Source organism: Ipomoea triloba, chromosome 4 (assembly GCF_003576645.1).
Source record: "Ipomoea triloba cultivar NCNSP0323 chromosome 4, ASM357664v1".
Taxonomy (NCBI): domain Eukaryota; kingdom Viridiplantae; phylum Streptophyta; class Magnoliopsida; order Solanales; family Convolvulaceae; genus Ipomoea; species Ipomoea triloba.
The window spans coordinates 26,583,426-26,609,835 of record NC_044919.1 but is presented as its reverse complement, the minus strand read 5'-3'; the positions used below and the strand labels follow the sequence as shown (position 1 = coordinate 26,609,835).

Here is a 26,410-nt window from a genome sequence, read left to right as displayed (position 1 = left end):
GCGATGGACGCCCTTGTGGACGCGCGTCCACGGGCGCGTCCACGGCGTTATTTGCGTCCAGACTTCAATTTCTGCAAGTGTTCTGATGGACGCCCGGGTGGACGCGCGCGTCCACTGCGCGTCCACAGCAGACCTCTATTCTGTCAAACTTCTGCAAGCATAATTTCAGACGCAGTCCTGGACGCATGGGTGGACGCGTGTCCACTTCAGTCCTGGCCTATTTTTTGCTCCAACTTTGGTTTGTTCTTCACTTATCTGAATTGTTGTCGTTTCCTGCCCTTTTTGCACATCTTTTACCTACAAAACAATTAGCCAAGCGTGGAACGGGGTCTAATGACAATAACAAGCATTCTAAAGCAAATTAGGACTAAAACATTAATAAGGGCCGTGAATTATGCACTTAATGATCCACAAATAACCTTATAAAAGTGGTATCTTTTGCACTTATCATATAATTTGCAAGATATTACACATGAATGATATTTACCCAGGGGACCTTGTCACCAAAAATCTAAGGGGAAAAAAATGGAAAAAAAAATNGGGGGGGGGGGGGTTAGACTCTCTAACTTGAACACTTGCTCATGTTAATCCAAAGGCACTTACTACTCAAAAACCGATGCCATCCCCGGCAACGGCGCCATTTGATGGGTATAGTTTTCGCGGTGGATGGAAAGAAATAGATGTTAAAACGGAAAGAAGTTCCCGAGTATCGTTCTCAAAGGACGGAAAGGAGGGAATTCAAGCAGTAAGGGGATTAAGCACAAGAGTGTTTAGTGTTTAAAAGCTAACCCAAGCATAGTAAGGGATGCACATGAAACATAACGAAAATAGGAACAAATATTGGAAACAATCAATTGGAAAGGAGGATTTGGATCTTGCAACTCATATAGGTATCCTTGATTTCCTAAGATACTAGGCTAGCAACACTTAGATAACGAAAATGAGACAAGGTCACCAACACCACCGCCACTCTCGTGGTCAATGGACTCACTCCTTAGACCGTAATGTCATCCTTGTGATCACTAGGCTAGGAGAGGCATTTTGTCAAACACGTTATGTGCCTCTTATCTTCCACTTCTCCATTTTCTCAAAGGTGAGAGGGAAATGTGCTAGGCTAGGCTAAGGAGTAACTCTACTCTCGTTGATGAGACTCCTTCTCCAAACACCTCTCATATAGGTTGATCACCCCTACACAAGAGTTAAAGTGGATCACCACTCACACAATCAAACTCATAATCAAGCAATTGCAAAACCTAATTGATCAATTCAAAGCTCAAGAACATCTATACAACATTGCTCAATCCAAATCCACAAAGATCTATCTAATCATACTTGGAATTGAAATAGCAAAAGCAAAAGTAATGACAAGAAATTAAAAGGAAGACTTAGCTTGAAATTAAACCTTGAACTTGAAATTGAATGTTGATCACAATCTTGCAATGAAATTCTTCTCTAATTCTAATCTAAACCTAAGAATTGCAATGTGGAGTGAATTGGGAATGTGGAGTGAATTGGGGAGATCTCTCTAGGCTAATCCTAGAGAGAGAAATATTCTAAATTGATCTAAAACTGAAGTGTCAAGGATTCCCTGCAAAAATGGTTCAATTCCCCTTTTAAACATTGCAAAAACTGCCCACTTTCGCAATTTCGCGATGGACGCCCTTGTGGACGCGCGTCCACGGGCGCGTCCACGGCGTTATTTGCGTCCAGACTTCAATTTCTGCAAGTGTTCTGATGGACGCCCGGGTGGACGCGCGCGTCCACTGCGCGTCCACAGCAGACCTCTATTCTGTCAAACTTCTGCAAGCATAATTTCAGACGCAGTCCTGGACGCATGGGTGGACGCGTGTCCACTTCAGTCCTGGCCTATTTTTTGCTCCAACTTTGGTTTGTTCTTCACTTATCTGAATTGTTGTCGTTTCCTGCCCTTTTTGCACATCTTTTACCTACAAAACAATTAGCCAAGCGTGGAACGGGGTCTAATGACAATAACAAGCATTCTAAAGCAAATTAGGACTAAAACATTAATAAGGGCCGTGAATTATGCACTTAATGATCCACAAATAACCTTATAAAAGTGGTATCTTTTGCACTTATCATATAATTTGCAAGATATTACACATGAATGATATTTACCCAGGGGACCTTGTCACCAAAAATCTAAGGGGAAAAAAATGGAAAAAAAAATTATCATTAGTAATGTATGGTAGGATTTAAAATGTAACTTGGTAAAAGACAAGAATAGTCATTTTCAAATTGTAAATCTAGCATTGAATCCATCCCCCGTAGTACCCACCAAATAAGAAAAAAAAAAACCGTGTTGCCGTGTATAATTTGTAATCAAAAGACGGATCCAATTTTTGTTTTTTTTCCTCACATATTTTCAGTTCCTTCTTGACGATTTCAAAAAACATGACCTGAATTTTAGTTAGTCAAGTATAACAACATTTTTGTTTTTAGCTTTTAAGTATCATTTTGATCATTTTACATTCATGAACTTTTTAAAATTAACCAAATTCAATTCAAAATAACTCATTTTTACAAAACTTCATCACTTTTTTATACGTGGCAATTTAATTTCTTATTACATTTTGTCAATTTGAAAAGTAAAAAATATGTGACAAGTGATTAAGTTAATCATCAATGATGAAAAATGAAATTATCAACACAAAATTAAAATTAATTAGAGAAAAAAAGGTCAAATAAGCCATAGAATTAGTAATAATAGTGCAATTTGGTCATTGAACAAAAAAAAAAATCAATTACACCATTAAATTTGTAAAACCAAGTGCAATTAGAATCTTGAACTTTAAAAACAAAGTATAATTAGCATTTTTAGTAGTTTACCATCAGGTAACATTCTGACTATACTTGCCACATGACTTTTTTTTAGATGATTTGACATTGAGCTGTTGTGTATTTTAAAAACTGATGTAGTGTAACAACAACAACAACAACAATTATAAAATATGATTTTTGATATTTGAAAACTTTAGCTTGCCTTGATTGAGTTTGTAGCATATTTGAATTTGTGGCAGAAGTGATTGTGTGTGTATTTAAGCTCAACTAATAAATAATAGAGTAAGGGATAATATAGGCAAAGATAGACTCAAGTGTTTTTATAGTGGTTCGGAAATTCCCTACTCTACGTTTCTCAATGACACAAGGAGGTTTCACTAATATTATCTGAATACAAGTGAGGATAGCCTTTCACACTAGTTGCAAATGACGCTAACTAGGTTACTTGCTAAAACTCCTTTGACAATCCTTCAAACAATTTTCTTCACTAAGTTGTGTGTTCTTCACTGTCTATCTTTGTTATTAAGGATCAACCATCCAGTCGTCTTGAGAGAACTGAGAAGATCAATCACTCCTCGTAAATACTAAACTGGATAGGATCTTGAAGATTCTTGAAACGTTTGAGTGCTAAAGAATGACTTTTTGTATTCAATGTATAGCTCGACTTAATTCCTTGTTGTTGTACTCATTAACATTCTCAACGCCACAAAATGGACTCTATTTATTATAAAGTTGAGGGGCTAAGAATTTGAACATGTGAAATATTTTCATTGGTGCTTTTTGAAATGGTAAGTGTCTAAAAAGTAGCCATCTCTCCCTTTTTTCGCAACACATTATTGACTTTTGGGTAAATACCATTTTCATTTAGGTGAAAAGAATGTCTCTGATTGATGCAGGTCCAAAACAAATGTCTACTACTTTTTTTTCTCTTTCGGCTTTATTGGGAAGCGTGGTAGATTGGTAGGAAATATGAAAGTTGACAGGAGACAAGTGTGTTGTTAGTGTTTAAGTATTGTAAACCCCAACATGTAATTGGCAAATTATTATGGCAAACTAGATAGGTCAAGTTTAATGTCAGTTATAGTACTGATGAGTGAAGATCTGGCAAAACAAACACTACACTAGAGGGTTTTTTTGGAAACTACTAGTTGGTCTTCACTACCTTTCCTTTCAGATTTGCAGAGCAGTTACCATATTGTGGTTTTAAGAAGTTATCCTTTTCAGTTAGTGATGCCAAAAAGAAGGCGTGACAAGTAATTCATTCTACAAGGAAATCCTAGGACATTACTTGTCTTTCAATAATCAGAGTATTATATATACTGGTTAGAGAGTTGTTTAAACTTGAGAAAGAAAAAATAGAGGAGTTTACCAATTTTCTCCCTCGACTATAAGGATTTCACCAATTTGGTCATCGACTTCCAAAATTCCTGAATTTAGTCTCCAACTATTTTTTTTACACGAAATAGTCCTTAGTCTATTTGTCCGGTCAAATTAGAAGGGTAAATTTAGGATTTCAAAAAATCTTCTTCTTCTTAGTCTATTCGCAATGTCATCGTGTCCATAGGAAAACACTAGTGCCTCCGTAAAATCTTCTTTTCGCGTCCGCTTTACTAAGGGGGCTTTTTGGTCCTACAGTCTCTTATGGCTTCAAGTCCATATGTGGATGACTTCTATTGCTCTGTACGATGAAGACAAAATCTTTTTCATTACAGATGAGAAATACGTAGAGGAACTGCAAATGCAAGATGCTCTAATGTCCTCTGCAGCAAAAACACAAACACCTGGTAGGCAAGCGAAAGCTGGAGGCGAGATATTCAGAAGCGATTCATGCAGGCATTCATACTGCTCGGAGTGCATCGACAGGCATGTCGCTGCTAAGATTCAGGAAAACATTAGTGTCTTCAAGTTCCCCGATGTCTCTTGCAAGGGTATCATCGAACCACAGCACTGTCGTTCAATCATTCCCACGTATGTGTTTGAGCGCTGGGAGAGTGCGTTGTGCGAATCGTTGATACTTGCTTCGCAGAAATTTTATCGTACTTACAAGGACTACTCGGCGATGATTGTGGATGATGGGAGCGAGACCCTGACCGCTTTCGAGTGGCCCAGCTGCCGGAGATTGTTCTGTGCGTAGTGTAAGGTGGCGTGGCATGCCAGAATAGATTGCCAGGAGTTTCAGTTGCTGAAAGAGGACGAGAGAGGGAGAGAAAATGTGATGTTAATGGAGTTGGCTAAGAATAAGCAATGGAGGCAATCCCCTTTATTGTTTCATTTTAATTTGGTTTCCCGCCTCAAATGATTTTTTGAAATCCAAAATTTCCCTTCTGTTTTGACCAGACAAATAGACTGAGAACCATTTCATGTAAAAAAAAAAAAAAGAAGGCATAGCTAGGGACTATATTGAGGAATTTTAGTAGTCGAGGATCAAATTGGTGAAATCCTTATAGTCGAGAGACCAAATTGGCAATAAACTCAATAGAGAAGATAACTTTACAAGAAATATCCTTCAAGATTTGAATATCAAGAAACTCTCTCCATGAATTACAAAGAAAATACTCTGAGTATTATCTTCTCAAGACACTATTGATGATTGAGTTTAAGAAGACTCTTGAGAAGAAGTTCTACAAAGCTTAAATCGGCAGACCGTATTCTATGAAATTGTGGTGTAGTTGTGGGCGAGTCAGCGGGACGGATAGCAACAACACAGATCTCCAAAGGGAATTTGGACATTGAAGCACGGATCTTCGAGCTTGAAAATCCTCTACAGCTTTCAAAAGATTGGGTACTACCGTGTGGTGTCTAGCACACATTGGGTGAGAAGGTGTTTTGTTACTGTGTTTTTGATTTGCTGTTGAGATAGTGAATTGGACTAACTAATGGTGGTTTCCCAGACATAGATACTATTGTATCGAACTGGGTAAACAATTTCTTGTGTCATTTATTTTCTATTTGATTTAATTTCGATACCTATTCTTATCACTAACACACTTACTGGTTGAACAATTGTATACTAGACTAGTAATAAGTCCATCACTCAAATAGATCAATACTGGATTATTATCTAGACACACTATATACACGAATGCAGAAATTTCATTTGGTATCAGAGCTTAGCTTTTAAGTCTACATTCGAGTATGAAGAGTGAAGACGCATCGGTGATGCCTAAAAATTGCTCCAAATTTCTGGTAGTTAAGCATTTGGACAATCAAGCTTATCTTTATTTTGAAAACAACTCATCTCTCTGCACTATGGTTCAAAAGTATTCCCGATTACAGCCTAAGAACTTCAACATGTGCCCGATACTCTCTGTCATCATGGATTACAAAAATTTTTCGCAATCCCTAAATATTCAGCAACCGGAACCTTCGCTCGCTGAGGATATATATATATATATATATATTAAATAATAAGAATTTAAAATTTAAAATTAAAATAAGAAATTGTATAATTAAGATTTATGTAAGCATGTTGAAGTTATAAATTAGTTTAGTCATCACTACATTTAGGAGTGGGCATTTCGGTTCGAGTTATCCGAACCAAGTCGAAATCGAAACGAAAGATCAGACTAGATTTTGGTTTATTATTAAAATTCGATTGGTTCTATATTCTAGAAATTGAATGAATTCAGTTTAGTTCAGTAGTTTAAAGCCAAACGAAATGAAAAATCGAATGGTATACACACACTAAATCCCTAAATTCCTAACTCAAAATATCACAATTTGTTTTCGTTCTCAAATTTTCTCTGCAGATATGTGACACTATTGTTGGATGGCAAACACATGTAAACAGGTCGATTCGGTTTGGACTAATTTTAGACTAAGAAATTTAAAATATGCATTATGTATTTGCCCTTTAGATTTTCGAATTTAAATTATTAGTGAAAATAAATAAATACTTATGTGCATAAGAGAACTTGGGAATGTTTGGGTTCTATAAAAAATTGAAATTCATACCAAACCAAATATGAGTCATAACCAAACTATTTCAAACTGAACTGAAACCAAATCGAAGTAAAATTTAAAAAAGAATGGCTTCATTATTTTTTCAAAACTAAAAAAACCAAAATAAAACTAAACCGAAACCGAAACGTCTACCCTAATAACTATATCTGTAGTGACTTGCTGAATAGATAATATTAAAATCTAAGAGTTAATTTCATTTTTGGTCTTAGATTTATAGGTGATAATCCACTTTTAGTCCCTTTTTATCATAACATCCTTTTTTGGTCTTAGTATTATTGTGACATGGCCATTTTTGGTCCTCCGTTAAAAAAATCATTGAAATGCAGTTGGATATAAGGACATTTCGATCTTTTTTATACAAAGTATGTTGACCGGCTATATTTTTTATGTTTATTGTTTTGAAAAAATCCATAACTGAAGACCAAAATACCCGTGTATTTTATGAAATTTAAACTGTTTTGTTGATAGAGGACCAAAGATAGTCATCCCATAGTAATATTAGGACCAAAAACAGATGTTCTAATAAAAAATGACTAAAAATGTATTGTCACCTATAAATCTAGGACCAAAAATTGAATTAATTACTCTATTTTATAGGACGTACTTCATTTGATACTTTTCTTTTCAGTTAAAAGATTTAATTACACCATGTGTGAATTTGATTTTATTTTTCCTTTTTATTAATTTCTTTTACCGCATAATGTGTTGCTAATTATTGTGCGGGCCGTGATCCACATAGCTGTGTGGATCATGGTCTTAAACGACGTCGTTGAATTTTATGAGTTAAAACAATGTACATTACGAGTTAAAATAATGTACATTATGTATTAGGATAATATGTATTATGTGTTAGAATAATAAAAGTTCTGTAGTAAAATAATATACGTTATGTACTAGAATAATGTACTTTTTGTGTTAGAATAATGCACATCATGAGTTGAATAATAAAAATTCTGGGATAAGATAAAATATATTATATGTTAGAATAATATACTTTATATGTTAAAATAATGTATATTATAAGTTATAAAAATGAATATTGCAATGGATCACAACAAAAAAAAATTGTGTGAAATGATGTCCTTTTTGGACCGTGGTCCACACAGACCACCGTCCACACAATAACTATCGACACAATAACTATCGGAAATGTGGCCACGTTTACAGCAATTTCGTATGTAGTTGATGAGCGTTGCAAGTTGTCCTTAGGTTGACATACTTCTTTAATTTTGGGTGCATAAATACTCTAGCATTCCTTCACAGTAGGCACGGGCTCACAGCCACCACAAATTTGATTCATTATGGAGAATATTTCTTATTGGGTTTTTCAGGCCCTGCCATGGCTTCTCGCCTTAGCATTTCTCTTCAAAATAAACACTTTTTATCAACGGCGAGAAGCTAAAACTCCACCAGGTCCACGGCCATGGCCTATTATTGGCAATTTGAATCTTCTTGGCTCACTCCCACATCAATCCTTACATTTACTATCCCAAAAATATGGAGATTTAATGCTCCTCAAATTTGGGTCCAAGCCGGTTTTAGTTGCCTCCTCCCCTGAAACGGCTAAACTTTTCTTGAAAACCCACGACGCCGTGTTCGCCTCTCGGCCTCCCACGGCCGCCGGCGACCACACTTTTAACCGGTCCAACCTCACGTGGTCGCCTTATGGATCGCCCTGGCGCCACGCCCGCAAGATTCTCATTTCCGAGGTTTTCACCCCGAAGAAACTTGAATCATTCGAGTACGTTCGCGTTGAGGAAAGGACGACGTTGATTTCCCGCCTTTACGATGCTGTCGGGACTAAAAAGCCGGTGTTTCTAAGAGACCATTTGTTGAGGTTCACCCTTTCTACCATGACTAGGCTAGTTTCAGGTCACAAGTACTACGATAGCAACGATTGTAGTGAATTGAGAAAACCGATTGGCTACAAAATTACGTTGGAGAAATTACAAGGGATTCTTGATGAATGGTTTCTGCTTAGTGGTGTGATCAATCTTGGAGATTGGGTTCCTTGGTTGAGCGGCTTTGACTTGCAAGGATATGTGAAGAAGATGAAAGCTTTAAGCGACGAGTACGAAGAGTTCCTAAACCATGTGATTGAAGACCATAGAGCTGTGATGAAAGCTGAGAAGAATTTTGTCCCCAAGGACATGGTGGATATCTTTTTGCAGATTGCTGATGATCCAAATCTTGAGCCGGATGTTGAACTCAATCACGACCGCATAATGGGGTTAATACATGTAAGCTTTTTGTTTGAATTGAATTTCTTCCTTACCATACTTTATTCTATTTCTAGTCCTAGATTGAGTTCTGGTCCTAGATTTATAGCTCAGTTCACTTTTTTCTTTCTTTTTAATTTTCAAAGCATCCCGTTTGGTTTTAGTATTATTGTGACATAATCATTATTGATTCCGTTTAACAAAAATGTTTAAATGGCACTAAATGTAAGTGTATTTTAGTCTATTCAATTCTAAGCTAGTGTTAAGTCATTTTCTTTTTTTTGGTTCAAGATTTATATGTGGCGTTTCATTTTATTTTTTCAAAACATCCGTTATTGATCCTAACATTATTGTGACATGATTTTTTTTTTACCCTCTGTCAACAAATATGTTCAAATGACATTAAAAAGGGTGTTATTAATCACTCAAAAACCTCATTTTTTTCTTCTTGGTAATAGAACTACAAGTCTTGTGAATTTTTATAAAGTAGACTTATGCACTAGACTTAAAGTTTGCTATGGAATAGACTAGTAATTTTTCCAATTGCATTTTTTTTTTTGGATTTTGCAGTAGACTTATGCATTGGTAATAATTTTATTACCAAAAATAAAACAAGAGGATTTTGAATGATTAATAACGTTATTTTTAATGTCGTCATTTAAACATATTGGTTGACGGAGGACCAAAATTTATCATGCAATAATAATGTCAAGACCAACGGGGATGCTTTGGAAGAAAAAAAAAGAAACTAACAACTTGTTTGGTTAATGTAATAGGTTAGGAATAGATGTATTACATCGTTTGGTTTGTCCTTTTATTCTTGGAAATAGCATTCCTGGGAATTAGCTATTCCATTTGCAGGGGAATAGCCATTCCTAGGGGACCCCCTGGTATTAGCTATTCCCATGTATTTGGGAATAGCTTTTATACTATAATAACGAAAATACCTTTAATAAGGTGAGAACGTGAGGACAAATCCAAACTACTGATATAGTAGATCTAACGGTTGAAAAAAATATAAATAATTTGTATATTAATGAAAATAACCCCATTCATTTTAAAATTTTGTAATATTGATGAAAATGACCCCGCTCATTGTTTACTTGATTTCTTATCCATCAGATCTTGCAGATCAATGGTTTAAATTTGTCCACACTTTCTCACTTGGGGAGTGGTTCTCATATGATTATATATATCTAGGACTCAATAAAGTGAAATGACACATAAATCTAGGACTCAATAAAGGAAAATGACTTAACACTTAAAACTGGATAGACCAAAATGTCATTATATTTAATGTCATTTAAACGATTTTGTTGACAAAGGATAAAAATGGTCATGCCATAATAATACTAGACAAAAGAATAATGTTTTGAAAAAATAAAACTTAAATATATTGATACATACCTATAAATCTAGAATAAAAAATAGAATTAACTCTATTCCTAAATATTTAGTTTTTTGATCGTCTGCTTTCTTTCTTGACTTCGCAAGGATATGCTGGCGGGTGGCACAGATACAGCAGCAGCATCGGTGGAATGGGCATTTCAAGAATTGCTTAGAAAGCCACTGATCATCAAAAGGGCGACAGAAGAGCTGGATAGAGCGATTGGAAGGGAGAGATGGGTAGAAGAGAGAGACTTTTGGCAACTACCATATATGGAAGCAATCATCAAGGAAACATTCAGGTTGCATCCACTTTGCACATTGCTCCCACCCCATTATTCCATGGAAGATTGCAATGTGGCCGGTTACGAGGTACCAAGTGGAACAACTGTTCTTGTTAACTTGTGGTCTATAGGCAGGAATCCTAAGTATTGGGACAAAGCTGATGAGTTTTTTCCCGAAAGATTTTTAGACAGAGACGTTGATATAAATGGACAAGATTTTGCACTTTTACCATTTGGGTCGGGTAGAAGAAGATGTCCCGGCTATAGTCTTGGAATGAAGGTTGTTCGAACAACATTAGCCAATCTATTACATGGATTTAATTGGAAATTAGCGGAAAACATGAGGCCGGAGGATATATCCATGGAAGAGGTTTATGGCTTGACCACTCTTCCAAAATTTCCTTTGTCTATCAACATTGAGCCTAGGCTTCCCACACATCTTTACTAGGATGTATTGATTTCTTTCTCTTCTACAAAGACTATCAAATTACGTTTTAATGGAAATTCAATCCTATTTTAATAAAAATAAACACTTCAATAGGTGCAAATATTAATATATACAAAGTATTATGTTGAGAAACAAATTAGTACTCTGGAAGAGGTAGCCGAGTGGATCTCATGTTACTTCAAGGTTTTAAAGTTCAATTCTTGCCAACACTCTCTTGTTTGAGTATGTAGTTGCACAAAGTCTTCGTAGTATTATTTACCTGTTATGTATAATTTGCAAGATATTATACATGAACGATATTTACTTAGTGGACAAGTTTTCTTGTCACCAAAAAGAAAAGAAAAAGGAAAGAAAAATATCATTAGTAATGTAGGGTTTAAAATGTAACTTGGTACAAGACAAATAATAGTCATTTACAAAATGTAAATCTAGCTTTGAATCGATCCCCCTAAGTACCCACCAAATAAGAAAAATAAAAAAATAAAAAAATAAAAGAAAAGAAGGAGAAAATGTACAAATAGGCCACTGAACTATTTGAGGGATAACAATTAAGCCACTGATGTTTTTGGTTTAGTAGTGGTGGAATGTAGGTAAAACGGAGAAAGAAGTTCCCCGAGTGTCGTGTTCTTAAGGATGACAAATTGGAATCGAATTAAGTGTTGGCATTTAGGAGGTTAAAAGATAAGAGTTACAAGAAGCACATGAAAGCAAAAGAGTCATAGAACAAGAGATAGGCAATTGCAAAACAAAGGAAAACAACTAAGGAAAGGCAAGGAGATGGATGTCCTATCTAGGTCTCGTGTTTGACATTTCTACGGGGTTCTAGGCAATGTGACTCGGGCTCAATCAAGGGAGCCCACGACACCATCACCAGGTGGCGTCAAACTCCGGCTTCCCAATTCCTCATTCAGTTAGGGCATTTTGTCGAACACGTGGTCTACCACTTCTCCCGGGCCTTATCCTTCCAGATTAAGGGCGGGGATGTGGTTGATTAGGACTCATGTGGATCCGCTATCATGTAGGTCTGACATGTAGGTTTTAAATAGACGCAAAAACCTATGTAAGACTTACTTTGAATCCTTTATATATTTATATATATATAAAACACTTTGAATCCTTTTTAATTGCCTATATATTAAATATGCTTTTAAAAACACTTCAGACTAGGCCAATTGTAGACTCATGCTTGAACCAAACAGAAAGCTTACATATAAGCTCATCCTTGGGTTAGGCCTAAGATTTATATAGAAGGCCTAGGCCTAATTCTCTAAAGCTTGATTTAGCCTAACCTAATTTCATCTAGCAAATTATTATGTGGATCACTGTCCAAAACGACGTCGTTAAATTTTATTAGTTAGAATAATGTACATTATGAGTTAGAACGAATAATGTACTTTATGTGTTAAAATAATGTATTTTATGTGTTAAAATAATAAAACTTCTGAGATAAGATAATGTATTTTATGAGTTAAAATAATGTGTATTATGCTTTAGAATAATGTACATTATATATTATAAAAATGTATGTTGCAATAAGACAGTGAGAAAAATAATTTACGTAAACTGACGCTGTTTTTGGACGATTGCTGTATGGACTACATTACACAAAATAACTATTGAGTTTCATCCTTATCCTGGACCCTAGTTGTATAATAATTCTGTAGCAAAATTCTAAAACACGTGCGGCACTATTGCTTGAAATTAAATAAAGAGTTGTGCCGTAAAATAAAAGAATAGAGTAGTATATCATGCTAATGATACTATTAAAAAATTGCTATTTATTTTTACCTTTATTTAGATTCATTGTATCGTACGGGGCAAGTGGTTATTTTATCAAGCACATGCAAAATATTTGATATCACACCATATATATATATATATATATATATATATATATACTAGTTTTATACGCGCATTGCGCGTATGGGTTAATGCCCAATGTTTATATTTAAATAAATATTTGAAAGTATATCATGCAAGATTATATAGGAGAAGTTTATACATGGGTAATTAAATGTCGAATGTTTTTATTTAAATATCTAACTCAAAGTATATGAATCTGAGATAGTATAGAAAATTCATTATAATTATTACTAAAATAAATGCTTGCAACCTTGTAAAATCGATAGTATAAATATTTGGTCTAAAAATGATAGTGTAAATAAATACTACTTTTCATTTGAATTTTTCTAAGTGTTCTTAATTCTCTTTTGAGTAACATTGTCATTGTTTTCATCTTTACTATTTATTCTCCTTCTTTTTGTTGGTAGTGTGTTATTTGCAATTCGGTTATTGTTGGTAACATAGATGACAATGTCATGTAATGAAATTATGATATAGGAGTTATGGACTTTCCTTTAGGTGTTCTGCTTAGGGTTCATTTGGTTCAACCATTATTGTTGAATGAGTTATTGTGGATAAATAAATTCCTAGTTTAAGAAAAAAGATTAAATAAATTAATAAAAATTTAAAATATTATATATTCCAAAGATATTAAAATGTAGTTTCTCGCTTCAATTTGCTGGGTAATGAGTTATTTGAGTACTTTTTTATTTTTTTTCATGGTATTAATGAAATACATATGTATCATTTTTTGGTGTAACTACTAATTTATTTAATTCAATAAGAGTAAAATAGAGCGATTTCGCTTCAATTTATTGGGTTATTTGAGTATTCTCTTTGTCAACCAATCCCCAAGTAGTTAATATAATTAGCTTCAAATTATTTTTTAAAAAAAAGTTTTCATAATATTAATAAAATACTTGGTAAATAAATATATAACATTATTTTGTACTATAACTTTGATATTTAATTATAAGATATTGTAAAAATAAGATAATGGACCATGTAATGAATATCAATTGATAAATTTGAATGTAAAGAATATTTGCATGAGAGAAAATAAAGACAATATAACTAATGAAATTATTTCTCTTATTTAATTTAATTTTTTGATAATGAAAATTTTTTCAAATAAAGGTATTGTAGACACATAATTCTAAATTAAAGAAATAAATATGTATCATTTTTTGTTGTAGCTACTAATTTATTAAATTTAATAAGAGTAAATAGAGTGAGAAACTTAATTATGTCAAATTTGATTGAGATGAGGTTCAAACCTAAGATCTTTCTTATAGAAATTAATGGGTAAGTTAAAAGTTAACGGATAATCATAAAAGTAAGGTTAAATTAGGTATTCTCTATTAATCTGAATCATTCAATGATATTTTGTTTTGGTAAATGGTCTTTCTCTCCGTCCGTTTAACGGTGGCCCAGGGGGAATCGTCACTTGCGGGAATTGAACCCGGGTTCTCCCAAAATTCCTCCCCACAAAGAGAGCTCACTTGCCACTTGAGCTACCCCACTAGGTTTACATTCAATGATATGAAATAGCAATTTAAATCAATCTACTTATTTGATTAGCCACAAGAATGTGCACTGGTAGGCACAAACTTTTGCTCTGTATGGCACAAAAACATGCACTACAAAGCATAAAACTAACCTAAAGATGGATGATAGCCTGAACTCTACGATTGAACAATGTGCACTGTTAGTTGAGAAAATGCGCACTACTAGGCACAAAAATTTGCACTATACAGTTGAAAATTATGTATACTGTAAGTATTTATGAAAAAATAGTGTGGTTTGTGTGTGACACCCTAAAATTTCGTCACCATTATTGTTACAAAATAATTTTGATTCGTCACTATTTTTGTTATAAAATATTTTTAGCCAAAATTATTTCTAACCATTTCTTTCTAGAAAATTTCAGCTTGGCGTAGTCCCAATGATTAATTCGGTAAAAATACTTCTCGAACCCGTTTTCATTTGGTTAGCTAATGCTTCCCCTATGATTGTAGTAATTTTCAATTAAGAAAGAAAAAAAATTAAGGTCAAATTGGTTATGAAATTTGGGGGTGTTACAAGTTGGTATCAGAGTCTAAGTTGTGAATTTTTGGGTAAAAGTTTAAGTTATGAAAAGTTGAATGGTGGGAACCGGAGTTCCGAAGTGATGAGAAGACCCTTAGAGAAATTTTGACTTGAATTTTTGGTTTGTAGAAATAATTAAGTGGGAATTGAAATAGCTTCGAGGACGAAGCCTTTTCTTAACGGGTATAGATTGTGACACCCAAAAATTTCGTCACCATCACTACAATGTCTGACTTTAACATTTCCTAAATGTGCTTGAATATTATATTAAGTCTAAGAGGTTCTTCTTCAACTTCTTAGCCAGTGTATTCAAGAAATTCGCCATGAAAACCCATCCCAGCTGAATGAAAGAGCATTACCCACAGTTTTGTGGTAAGGAGGATGCATTGTTGGCTCTTCGTGGCTCAATTGATAAAATTACACTTCTTGTCAAAGGAATTATTATGAGCAATTTCATTCTTCTGTTACCTTCTGTATGCGTTCTCTAGCTTCACAATGTCTTTCAAGAAGGATCAAGAAGACAGGGAAATGATTTTCTTTTTTTGAGTTCCAAAAATAATTTTTCTGGTTGATGCTTTCAATTATAGCACCAATTGATACAATCCTGAGGTTTTATGGATTACTCTTCTTCGAGTTAAGAGCTAAACTCCAGAAAGGGAGGCAGAAAAGACATGGATGTGCTTCGGCCTTCGGGTGACAATCCAACTCCAAATGACTATGCTTCTGGTGATAGTCTAACTCCAGGAAGAGAGAATGTTTCCAGACATAATACATTAATTATATTCTTTACTCCTTCTTTAGATACATAGGTAGGTATATATACAGGACCATAAATTATTGTGTGGCCTAACCTAGTTTCATCAACAAAATATTGTGTGGGCCACGGTCCAAAACGGTGTCGTTGAATTTTATGAGTTAGAATAATGTACATTATGAGTTTGAATAATATACTTTACGTGTTAGAATAATGTACATTATATGTAAGAATAATGAAATTTCTGGGGTAAGATAATGTACTTTATTAGTTAAAATAATATACATTTTGTTTTATAATAATGTATATTATGAATTATAAAAATATATGTTGCAGTGGATTGCGTGAAAAAAATACGCAAAACAAACAGTTCCACGGTTAATGTAATAACTATTGAGTTTCATCCCTATCCTGGACCCTAGCTGTATAATAACTGCGTAGCGAAATTGTAAAACATGTGCGGCACTATTACATGAAATTAAATGAAGAGTTGCGTCGTAAAAGAATAGAGTAGTATGTAATACTATTAAAAATTTGCTATTTATTTTCACCTTTAATTAGATTCATTGTATCGTACGGGGCAAGTGGTTATATTACATAACACATGCAAAACATTTGATATCACACCAAATCTAAATAAATAAATAAATAAATATATATATGTATATATATAGGGTCAGGTTCAGGTGCGGCCGTGCTTTCCCGTGCGGCCGTGCGGTTCACACCACTCAATGTTACGAAATACACCACTCAATGTTAAGAAACACACCACACAAATATGCATTGTGGTGTGTTTCTTAACATTGTGGTGTGTTTCATTGTGGTGTGTTTCTTAACATTGAGTGTTGTATATCGTAACATTGAGTGGTGTGTGACCGCACGGCCGCACGGGAGAGCACGGCCGCACCTGAACCAAAATATATATATATATATATATATATATATATATATATATATATATATATATATATATATATATATATCAGGGCCGTTCCAATAAAAATTGAGGCCCCGTGCCATATCTTAATTTGGGTCTTTTTTCGAGTAATTTCTATATATAAATAATAGTTGCTTAAAAAGTTGTATCAAAGTTGCATCTAACCATTTTTTCTTGGCATCATCTTTTTGCTCATCTATTTGAGTTTGTTTTGTAATGAATTTTTCAAGAGCTTCTTTCGGGGATTGAGTTAGTTGTTCAATTTTTCTTTTCTTTTTACACTTCTCAGACCCTGATGTATATTTTCTAGAAGAATAATTATAAAATCCTAAGAAAAAAAGAATTCATTTAGAAACTCTATGAATAAACAATTAATCAAGAAACAAAGTCTTAAAACAATAAACAAAAATTAAGAAAAATACGTAATTTTAATTACCTGATAGAATTGAAGAACTTGAGACTTGAGAGTTTGTGTGATCAAGAAGAATTGAAGAATCAGTTGAGTTGCGGTATGTGATCTATGAAATTACCAAATTGTGAATTGGGAATTTTCGAATTGTCAAATTTCGTTACGGTATTGCCGTATTTTATAGGGTTGGAATTGAGAATTTGCTAATTGTGTAATTGAGATGTGAAATTATGATTTATGAAAGATAATTGCCGAACGGAATTTGGAATGTTTTTGGATTAGGACATATATATATATATATATATATATATATATATATATATATATATATATATATATATATATATATATATATATATGTATGTATGTATGTATGTATGTATGTATGTATGTATGTATGTGTGTGTGTGTATTTATGTATGTATGTATATATGTATGTATGTATATATGTATGTATATATATATATATGTATGTATGTATAGATGTGTGTATATATATATATATATATATATATATATATATATATATATATATATACATATATATGTACACATACATATAGGATTTTTAAAACAATTGTCACTTGGGCTCAATTTCATCTTATCACAAATTGGTCTAATCTTCAAACATTTCACCTAAATTTTTGTAAACTATATATACGTATAATTTTTTTTGGAATATAGAGCCCCTAAAAATTGGGGGCCCTGTGCTGTCGCACATGTTAGACATGCTCAGATACGGCCCTATATATATATATACACATACACACATACACGGGGTACATTGCTATGAGAACTCCTGTTCAAAATAGAATTAAAAACTAATCTGAAAAGATCAACAAGTCAGAAGCAATTTAAAAAAATGTGCTGACATTTTGTAAATAAGTCAAATTTTGATGTGCAAGCATTAGGTGCGTGTGCAAATAAATGGTTCAAGTAAAATCACATAATAATGTAACATTTTACACTATAAAGTGAAAAGTAATTTACATTTCACATTGATGCAACTAATGATAACATTAAGTGCACTTAATATTCACTACTACAGAAAACACATTCAATGTCACTTAAATAACGTCGAATTTTTACAAAACTGACGTTAAATAATTATATTATTTAAATTTACAATTTTTTAAAAAAAATGATACGACGCCGGTTAGATGTTCTAACCGACGTCGTATCTACATTTAGAAAATATCTAACCGACGTCGTATCTACATTTTAAAAAAAAAAAAAAAAAAAAAGAGAGAGAGAAAACGTCAGTTAGTTGAACTAATCGACGTCGTATCTAAATTAGACATCGGTTAGAGGAGGACCTAACCAACGTCGTATAGTTTTTTTTTTTATATTTTATTTTAATAAAATTTTATTTATGAATTATAAGATCTCATTTTTAATTTTTTTTAAAAAGTTCGCCATAGGATCTGCAAATATATACCGTATTGCATCAAAAACTCTCCAATTTGTTTAGAAACCTCTCCTACTTTTTAGGAAACCCTCTCCAACCTCACAACACACCACCGTCTACCACACATCTCCGCCACCACCGTCCCACATTGAACGCCCTCGCCCTCGCCCTCGCACGCCCTCGTTTGGCCCTCGCTGTTCGCCGCTACCATGAAGACCGCCGCGGGCCCTCATCGCCCATCACCGGTGAGGTAATAAAAAAAGAAAATTTATTTTTAAATTATTTGTTTATAAATTCGAATTTTAATATTATATTTCGAATTTTAGGATTATATTTCAAATTGTAGGATTATATTTCGAATTTTAAATAAAAAATTAATTGCACTTGGTTATATTTGAATAAAAATAAAAATCTCTGACGAAAAAGACTAATGAAGCTAGCTAGCTAGTTCACTAGAACTGAGATCGAACTAACTAAGCTAAAAAGACTAGAAGACAGCTGATGTGGAACGTGGATATCTACAAATTAAAAACCCTGAAATAACGTCAAACTGAACATCTAAACACGACCTAATAAATCCCCCCGCGCCGCTCTAAAACTGCACCCTCAGATATAATTAAACCACATTCTGGATCTTCACCTGCGATGTTGGCTTGGTATCTGCAGGCTTTGGAGCGTTGCGGTAAATGATCTTGAGGATAATCTGGACTAAAGACAATAAGGCCCCAACGCCATTGCTGACGAACACGAAGATGTCGAATCTAATGCAAGCATAGGCTGCCCAGATGATTCCATTACTAAACCCCGAAGCGATGAGCCAACCCGGCAAGTACTCCGCGCTCTTGCTCTTAATCACCGTCCTCATTATGGAGAGCGGCGACCCATACAAAATGATGCCAAACACAACAGACAGCGAACCCACAATCGTGGTTCTCTTGTCGATTGTGTGCGCGCCCATGAGAGTGCCGGCAACTATCCCAGCAAGAGCTATGAGTTCTACTACGAGCAAACCCGCCATTTTCCCCCGGGTTTTGGCGTTATTGTAGTAGAAAAAGACGGCGAGATAGGAGAGCTCCAAGATAATGCCCAGAGAGTTAATGGTCATGACGAGAACGCTGTGCGGATGGACGAATGGCATGGCGTAGAACACCCACATGAAGCAGTTCATCAGCGCCGCATGGATGGAACCCCTCCACTGATTTGTTCTTGATGATTCTGTAAACAGTTGGTGCTGGTGAGATGAACAGAGCGCCGGAGGTGACGTTTCCTATAATGCCCAGGATAGTGCGGATTAGAAGCAATTTCTGATCCATTGCACCGTGGGAGAATCAATCGGAGACCGGAAATAATTGGAAATTAAGCGATGGAGTTTCCAGGTGTGTTGATGATGAGATGAGATTATGGCATATATATGTGTATATACTACTCTCACCGCGATTATCTAGAGTTCGTTCCGTATGAAATCACACTGTCTGCTAAACTAATTCCACCAGGAGACTCGAACGAATTTTAGGATATATATTTTTAGTTGGATTGTTATAAATTAATGCTAATATATGTTGAAATTTAGGAATTATATGTTGAAATTCGAATTTTAATGCTAACTAATTTGAATTTTATGTTGAAATTTATGCTAATTAAATTAATTCGAATTTTGATGCTAATTAATTTGATTTTTATGTTTAAGTTTATTTCGAATTTTGTGTATGCTAATATATTTTTCGGCTTTTTATTATGCATCTGATGATTAGTCACACTCTTGTCTATGTTAAAATTTTTTTGTTTGTTATTATTATAGAATTGTTGAATTAGTGTTAACTTACGTTTAATTGGCCACACCTATGTGATGGATAAAAGTTGGATGAATGGTTCACGAATTAGTAAGGAATACGAAGACGGAGTTAGAAAAATTATAGACTTTGTAAAGAATAACCTTCCAAATAGTAATGAGAGGTTCCTGTGTCCTTGTAAGAAGTGTTGTAATCAAAAAAGGCTACGTGAAGATGACATATTTGATGATCTAATTTGTAAAGGAATTAATCCAATATATTTTATGTCTTGTATTAATAGGTGTCTCACCGCAACAAGCATTTTGAGTAGAAAGAAACAAAGTCATTCACCAAAATGGATTACATGTTTGGTAAGTACTTCATCATACACTTTGTAAAACAAACTTATTATTTTTTATTAATAAAACTTATTAACTTTATTGTAATTCAAATGTAGTGTGCTAAACAAAGAGGTAATACCGAATGTGGCTATTTTGTAATGAAATTCATGTTCGAAATTGTTTCCAACAACCTATGCAAAGGAATGGATAAGGCAAGCTAAGTAAATTAATAAAATATCTTTGTCTTTTTAATTTTTAAAAATACTAGCTTATTTATTATTTATCACTTTTAAACTTTGTAGGCTTTGGAGAAACAAGGAAGATTGTCCTACACTCAACAAGAGATTGATGAAATTAGAGACACATGGTCTAAGTTCTTTATTGATGAATGGGTTACTAAAATGCTTCCTTATTAGTTTCAAATTAGTTTATGTTTATTACATTGATGTTTATTAGTTTGATAATAAATTGTGTTATTTATTAGTTTTAAATTAGTTTATGTTTATTATATTGATGTTTATTAGTTTGATGAATTGTGTTACTAGTTTGATGGTTATTAGCTTGATGTTTATAAGTTTGATGAATTGATATTTATTAGTTTGATGGTTATTAGCTTGATGTTTATTAGTTCATTTTGAATGTAAAATTGCTGCACATGTTATGAAAGTTGATGTGAAGTGTAAATTTAATTGTAAAACTGCACAGGTTTTGAATTGGTTGGAAATTGTAAAATAATTTTAATAATATATATATACACACACACACACACACACACGACGTTGGTTCTTAACTAAGAACTGACGTAGGTTATTTTAATTTTTTTTAAAAGCATATATGACGTCGACTTTTAGCTAAGAACCGAGGTTGTAGGGTATTTTAATTTTTAAAAAAATATATATATATGACGTCGGTTCTTAGCTAAAACCGACGTCGTAGGATATTTTATTTAAAATAAAATACGACATCGGTTCTTAGTTAAGAACCGACGTCGTATCTACTATATGATGTCGGTTCAATACCCGACGTCGTTTCTTTAATATATTTCGTCTAGAAGAACGACTTCGAAAAAAAAATCGATATTAAAAGTGTCAATAAATCAACGTTAAAAGTCTTATTTGTAGTAGTTATTATTGCTTGGGTGAAAGTTTGAATTATTTATAAAAATGTCACTCCATTTTTCCTTTTCTCCTTTCTTTAAAGTCATTAGATCTTCTTAAATGGATAACTCTAATTGACCTTTAATTTTATCCTGCTAGCAATTAAATTCCTATTTTATTCAAATCCTATATCAAATAATATAAAACAGTACAGTTGTAGTAGTATAATATCGTATATGTATTTTGCATCAAATTGGACAGTGAGTAATTAATCTTAAAAAAAGATCACGCGCGATAGAACCGGGGCGGCTAAGAGATTTTATTTGTTACTTTTTTAAACACCGAAAAAAATAGTGAAGTTCACAAGGGTGAAAAACATGTTACATTATATTTGTTTTAAGATAAGATGTTTTGTTGTGTATAAATACACGGACCCTCCTTGGCAGTAGTCACAGCTAAACTAATATCTGATCGATAGTACACATTGATGATGGAAACATTATTTTCTTGGGTGTTTCACGTCCTGCCATGGCTTCTCATCGCCATAGCATTTCTCTTCAAAGTAACTACTACCCACGAACGTGGAAAACCAAAAACTCCGCCAGGTCCACGGCCGTGGCCGATTATTGGCAATTTGAACCTTCTAGGCTCCACCCCACACAAATCTTTACACTCACTGTCCCAAAAATATGGAGACTTAATGCTCTTGAAATTTGGGTCCAAGCCGGTTTTAGTTGCCTCATCTCCCGAAACGGCTAAGCTTTTCTTGAAAACCCACGATGCGGTTTTCGCCTCTCGTCCCCCCACTGCTGCTGCCGAGTACACCTTTAACCGGTCCGATATGGTTTTTGCGCCGCATGGACCGTTCTGGCGCCATGCCCGCAAGATTCTCCTTTCTGAGGTTTTCAGCCTGAAAAAGCTTGACTCGTTCGAGCACGTTCGTGTTCCGGCCTTTACAGTGCTGCCGTTTCTAAGAAGCCGGTGTTGCTAAGAGACCATTTAGTGAGGTTCACCCTGTCTACTATCACTAGGATTGTTACGGGTCACAAGTACTATAGCAACGAGAGCGAATTGAGAAAAGCGGATGGTCATTCGATATCGTTTAAGAAATTGCAAGAATTTCTTGATGATTGGTTCCTGCTTGGTGGTGTGATCAACCTTGGAGATTGGATTCCTTGGTTGAGCTGCTTTGACTTGCAGGGATATGTGAAGAAGATGAAAGCTTTCAGAGACGAGTATTCCAAGTTCTTAGACTATGTGATTGAAGACCACAGGGCCATCATGAAAGCTGCTGACAAGAACTTTGTCCCAAAGGACATTATGGATGTCTTTTTGCAGATTGCTGATGATCCAACTCTTGATGCCGAGGAAGCACTCACTCGCGATCGCCTCAGGGGGTTGATACATGTACGAGGTTTTCATTAATTTGTTTCAATTTCCTAGTGAGAACAATTCTTTAGGTGTGGATGTGAGGACAAATTATGGTTGTTGATTGTGTTAGATTTATATATATATAGAGTCAATGTGGCCGTGCTCTCCCGTGCGGCCATGCGGTTCACACCACTCAATGTTACGAAATACACCACTCAATGTTAAGAAACACCACACAAATATGCACTGTGGTGTGTTTCTTAACATTGTGGTGTGTTTCTTAACATTGAGTGGTGTATTTTGTAACATTGAGTGGTATGTAACCGCACGGCCGCACGGGAGAGCACGACCGCACCTGAAATTATATATATATATAGCATTCGTATATCACAAATACAGATCACGTGGGCAACATTTATACTCCACCTAAGTTGGCTAGGCGGTTAACATGATAACACAAGTTACAGTAATTTGAATTTTTTGGTATGGACAACCTAAGTTACGTTACCACCTTTGATATATATTTTTTAAGGTCACAACTCACAAGGTAGGATTATCACATGCACATACACCTTCAGGTAATGACTACATCGTAATACAACTTTGGGTAATGATTGATGGTGATGATCTGAGAATCTCAAGTTTGAAACACAAAAAATAGGGGATAAACTAACCCTTCTTGTGATTATTAATATTATTAATTTTTTTGGCTGAAAAATAAAAATTAATATATGATTCTAATAATCAACTAACATATATGAAAGTCTCACATAAGTTTCTAATTGTGATTTTCTTGACTGTACTAGGATATGTTGGCGGGTAGCACAGATACAACAGCAACATCACTGGAATGGGTATTCCAAGAATTGTTTAGAAAACCATGGATCATCGAAAAGGCAAAGGAGGAATTAGACAGAGTGATTGGGAGGGAGAGATGGGTAGAAGAGAAAGACTTGTGACAACATTAGCGAACTTATTACATGGATTTAATTGGAAATTAGCTGGAGACATGAGGCCAGAGGATATATCGTTGGAAGAGATTTATGGCTTGACCATTCATCCAAAATCCCCACTGTCATTCATCATCGAACCTAGGCTTCCTACCCATCTTTACTAAGCTTTATATATATATATATATATATATATATATATATATATATATATATATATATTGTGTGTGTGTTTGTGCGTGCGTGTGTGTGAATAAAGTAAAAGTGTTGTCAAACACTTATTTGTTACCTCTACTTTGTATAAGTATGTTGGATTATATGGTATTTCGTGATGAATAATAATGCTATTTTATCTTAACTTCTTAATTTTATGTCTTATTTATTTTTCTAACTAGTCATCGGGCACGCGCTTTGCGCGAAACGACATGCCCAATGACCAATTAAATTTAAATTGTTTTAGTACTACTGACTCTGTTATAATGTAATATATGTTCATAACTATTTTTTCAACCTGCTGAAGCTATTTAGTGTACAGCATCACCTCTACTAAAGCTCGAACCTACCCCTTCTACATGGAGGTGCAATCCGATGCCACTAAACCACAAATAAGACTTTAAATAAGAATTTAAAAGCATCAAATTAAGGATAGAACATTTGATGCGGTCAAAAGTAGGGGTGGGCACTTCGGTATTTCGGTATTACAAAAAATGATACCATTCGGTTTTACAATAAAGTTCGGTTTGGTTTGGGTTCGGTATGAAACGGTTCGGTTTCGATTCAGAATTATTTTGGTTCGGGATTTGGTTCGGTTTAGGATGTTCAATTTTCAACATTTACTAATTTTTCAAATAACACACTGTCAAACAATACATATTCGCATAATCTAAAGTCTAAAATATAAATATTACATAAAAACAAAACAATTCAAACACAAAATTAACATAACAATCCAAATTGTAAAGTAATATCTTGTTCATCCATCATCCCCTCATACTTCGGTACGGTTCGATTTGGTAAAACCGAATCGAAGTGCCCACCCCAAGTCAAAAGTGGCAAAATATCATACATATTTGAGCATTATAGCTAAAGTTTAAAATGGATAGATGTGAGGTGATCATCGATAGAGATGCGTATTATTAAATTTTAATTGTCAGTAGTATCTTTTGGAGGAGGAATGTCCTCATCTAGCAATGCAAGTACTTCCTGTATGTCCTCCGGTGCTAATTCAGGAATATCAAGAAATATAGGAGCTTGTGATGATGAACTCTCAGGAATAGTGGAAGGAAAAGTTGTCGGATCTATATACCTTCTCTTTTTGGAACTATTCCTGTCACATTTGTCTCTGAGTCTTGTTGTTGCCTCAGCCAACTCTATGTTTGGATTCTGTAGAATTGCTTTCTTCTCGTCTTCTAGCTCCTTCATTACCCTTTGAAGTTCAGCTGGATCTTTGATTTCACCGAATTCCTACACCACAAATTGTTAAACCTCCTTCAATAATATCAAAGCTGAAAGAGAAGTAGAAATTACCTGGACATTTGCTAATAGCCTGTCCAAACTCACAAGTTTCCGATAAGGCCAGTAGGAAATCCCTACTTCCCTACATTTTTTCTTAAAAGTTGCTCGCCCGACCTGCAATTCTTCTGCAGCTTGATCAGCGGTCAAATAAAAATATTTAGAAAACATTTCAAAAGTTAATGTGGTAGTATCACAAAATGTTCTTCTAGTTCTATTTCTCCCAATAAATACATTAGCATTTATATTTGCTACATCCACCGATGCAGTGGTATTATCTTCCACCACCACTACATCAGTACCCTGATCTGCAACCACAACATCTGTAACCGTATTACCTGCGTTAAAAGGTTACAAGTTAACATCACACTTACAGAATAAGATTTGAATTCTTGAAAATTGTCAAACTCTTACCAATTATCTCATTCGGTTCTGGTGGAACATTATTCTCAAAAGTTTCGACAGCAGTAATATCTGTACTCTGTGCACTATCCCTTAACGGTGATAGGTGAATCTCATCCCAGAATGAAGAGTTATCAGGAGATGAGGAGTGAGTAGTGTTTGGCATTTTGAAAAAGTGCGAATGGAGTAAGTGAGTAGTAAGTCTAGAATGGGGAGTGTTCAGAAGTGAGTGTGAGCAATAGAATTGTAACTGTAAGGCCGGGAAAGACGGATGGTGAATTTATAGCAATGTATGTTAACACTGTTTAAAGTCGATGTAGTACTTCGAGGTTGCTGGCCAGCAACCTAGTTCTTGACTTCTTCTTCATTAATAGCATTGGCTTCTTCTTCATTAATGACCTTGGCTTTATTAAGGGGCAATTGGCCACCCT

At 34.4% G+C, this 26,410-nt stretch overlaps 4 protein-coding genes and 1 pseudogene across 4 annotated transcripts; 3 read left to right on the top strand and 2 right to left on the bottom strand.

Moving 5' to 3' along the window:
* The first annotated feature begins 4,462 nt into the window (after positions 1-4,462).
* On the top strand, positions 4,463-4,933 carry LOC116016082. Its single transcript, XM_031256246.1, has one exon. It carries the CDS (start codon positions 4,463-4,465, stop codon positions 4,931-4,933), a length of 471 nt encoding a protein of 156 aa, XP_031112106.1.
* Positions 4,934-8,060: 3,127 nt separating this feature from the next.
* Positions 8,061-11,199, top strand: LOC116017579 (trimethyltridecatetraene synthase-like). Its single transcript, XM_031258184.1, has 2 exons — positions 8,061-9,002; positions 10,476-11,199. The coding sequence occupies exons 1-2, from the start codon at positions 8,064-8,066 to the stop codon at positions 11,097-11,099; spliced, it is 1,563 nt and encodes a 520-aa protein (XP_031114044.1). The 5' UTR covers positions 8,061-8,063; the 3' UTR covers positions 11,100-11,199.
* Positions 11,200-19,153: 7,954 nt separating this feature from the next.
* Positions 19,154-19,705, bottom strand: LOC116016081 (bidirectional sugar transporter SWEET5-like). The gene has a single exon (XM_031256245.1). The coding sequence runs from the start codon at positions 19,703-19,705 to the stop codon at positions 19,154-19,156; it is 552 nt and encodes a 183-aa protein (XP_031112105.1).
* A 2,529-nt stretch (positions 19,706-22,234) lies between these two features.
* LOC116016080 lies at positions 22,235-24,074 on the top strand (annotated as a pseudogene).
* Positions 24,075-25,208: 1,134 nt separating this feature from the next.
* Positions 25,209-26,145, bottom strand: LOC116016079 (protein RKD1-like). Its single transcript, XM_031256243.1, has 3 exons — positions 25,992-26,145; positions 25,593-25,915; positions 25,209-25,529 (listed from the first exon to the last, which is right to left on the bottom strand). Exons 1-3 carry the CDS (start codon positions 26,143-26,145, stop codon positions 25,209-25,211), a joined length of 798 nt encoding a protein of 265 aa, XP_031112103.1.
* Positions 26,146-26,410: the final 265 nt, after the last annotated feature.

Coding starts and splice junctions, on each gene's coding strand:
- LOC116016082 (XM_031256246.1), top strand. CDS start 4,463: ATGACTTCTATTGCTCTGTACGATGAAGACAAAATCTTTTTCATTACA.
- LOC116016079 (XM_031256243.1), bottom strand. CDS start 26,145: ATGCCAAACACTACTCACTCCTCATCTCCTGATAACTCTTCATTCTGG. Junction 25,916..25,991: donor AGAACCGAATGAGATAATTG/GTAAGAGTTTGA, acceptor CTTTTAACGCAG/GTAATACGGTTACAGATGTT. Junction 25,530..25,592: donor GGCTATTAGCAAATGTCCAG/GTAATTTCTACT, acceptor TTTGTGGTGTAG/GAATTCGGTGAAATCAAAGA.
- LOC116016081 (XM_031256245.1), bottom strand. CDS start 19,705: ATGAACTGCTTCATGTGGGTGTTCTACGCCATGCCATTCGTCCATCCG.
- LOC116017579 (XM_031258184.1), top strand. CDS start 8,064: ATGGAGAATATTTCTTATTGGGTTTTTCAGGCCCTGCCATGGCTTCTC. Junction 9,003..10,475: donor GCATAATGGGGTTAATACAT/GTAAGCTTTTTG, acceptor TGACTTCGCAAG/GATATGCTGGCGGGTGGCAC.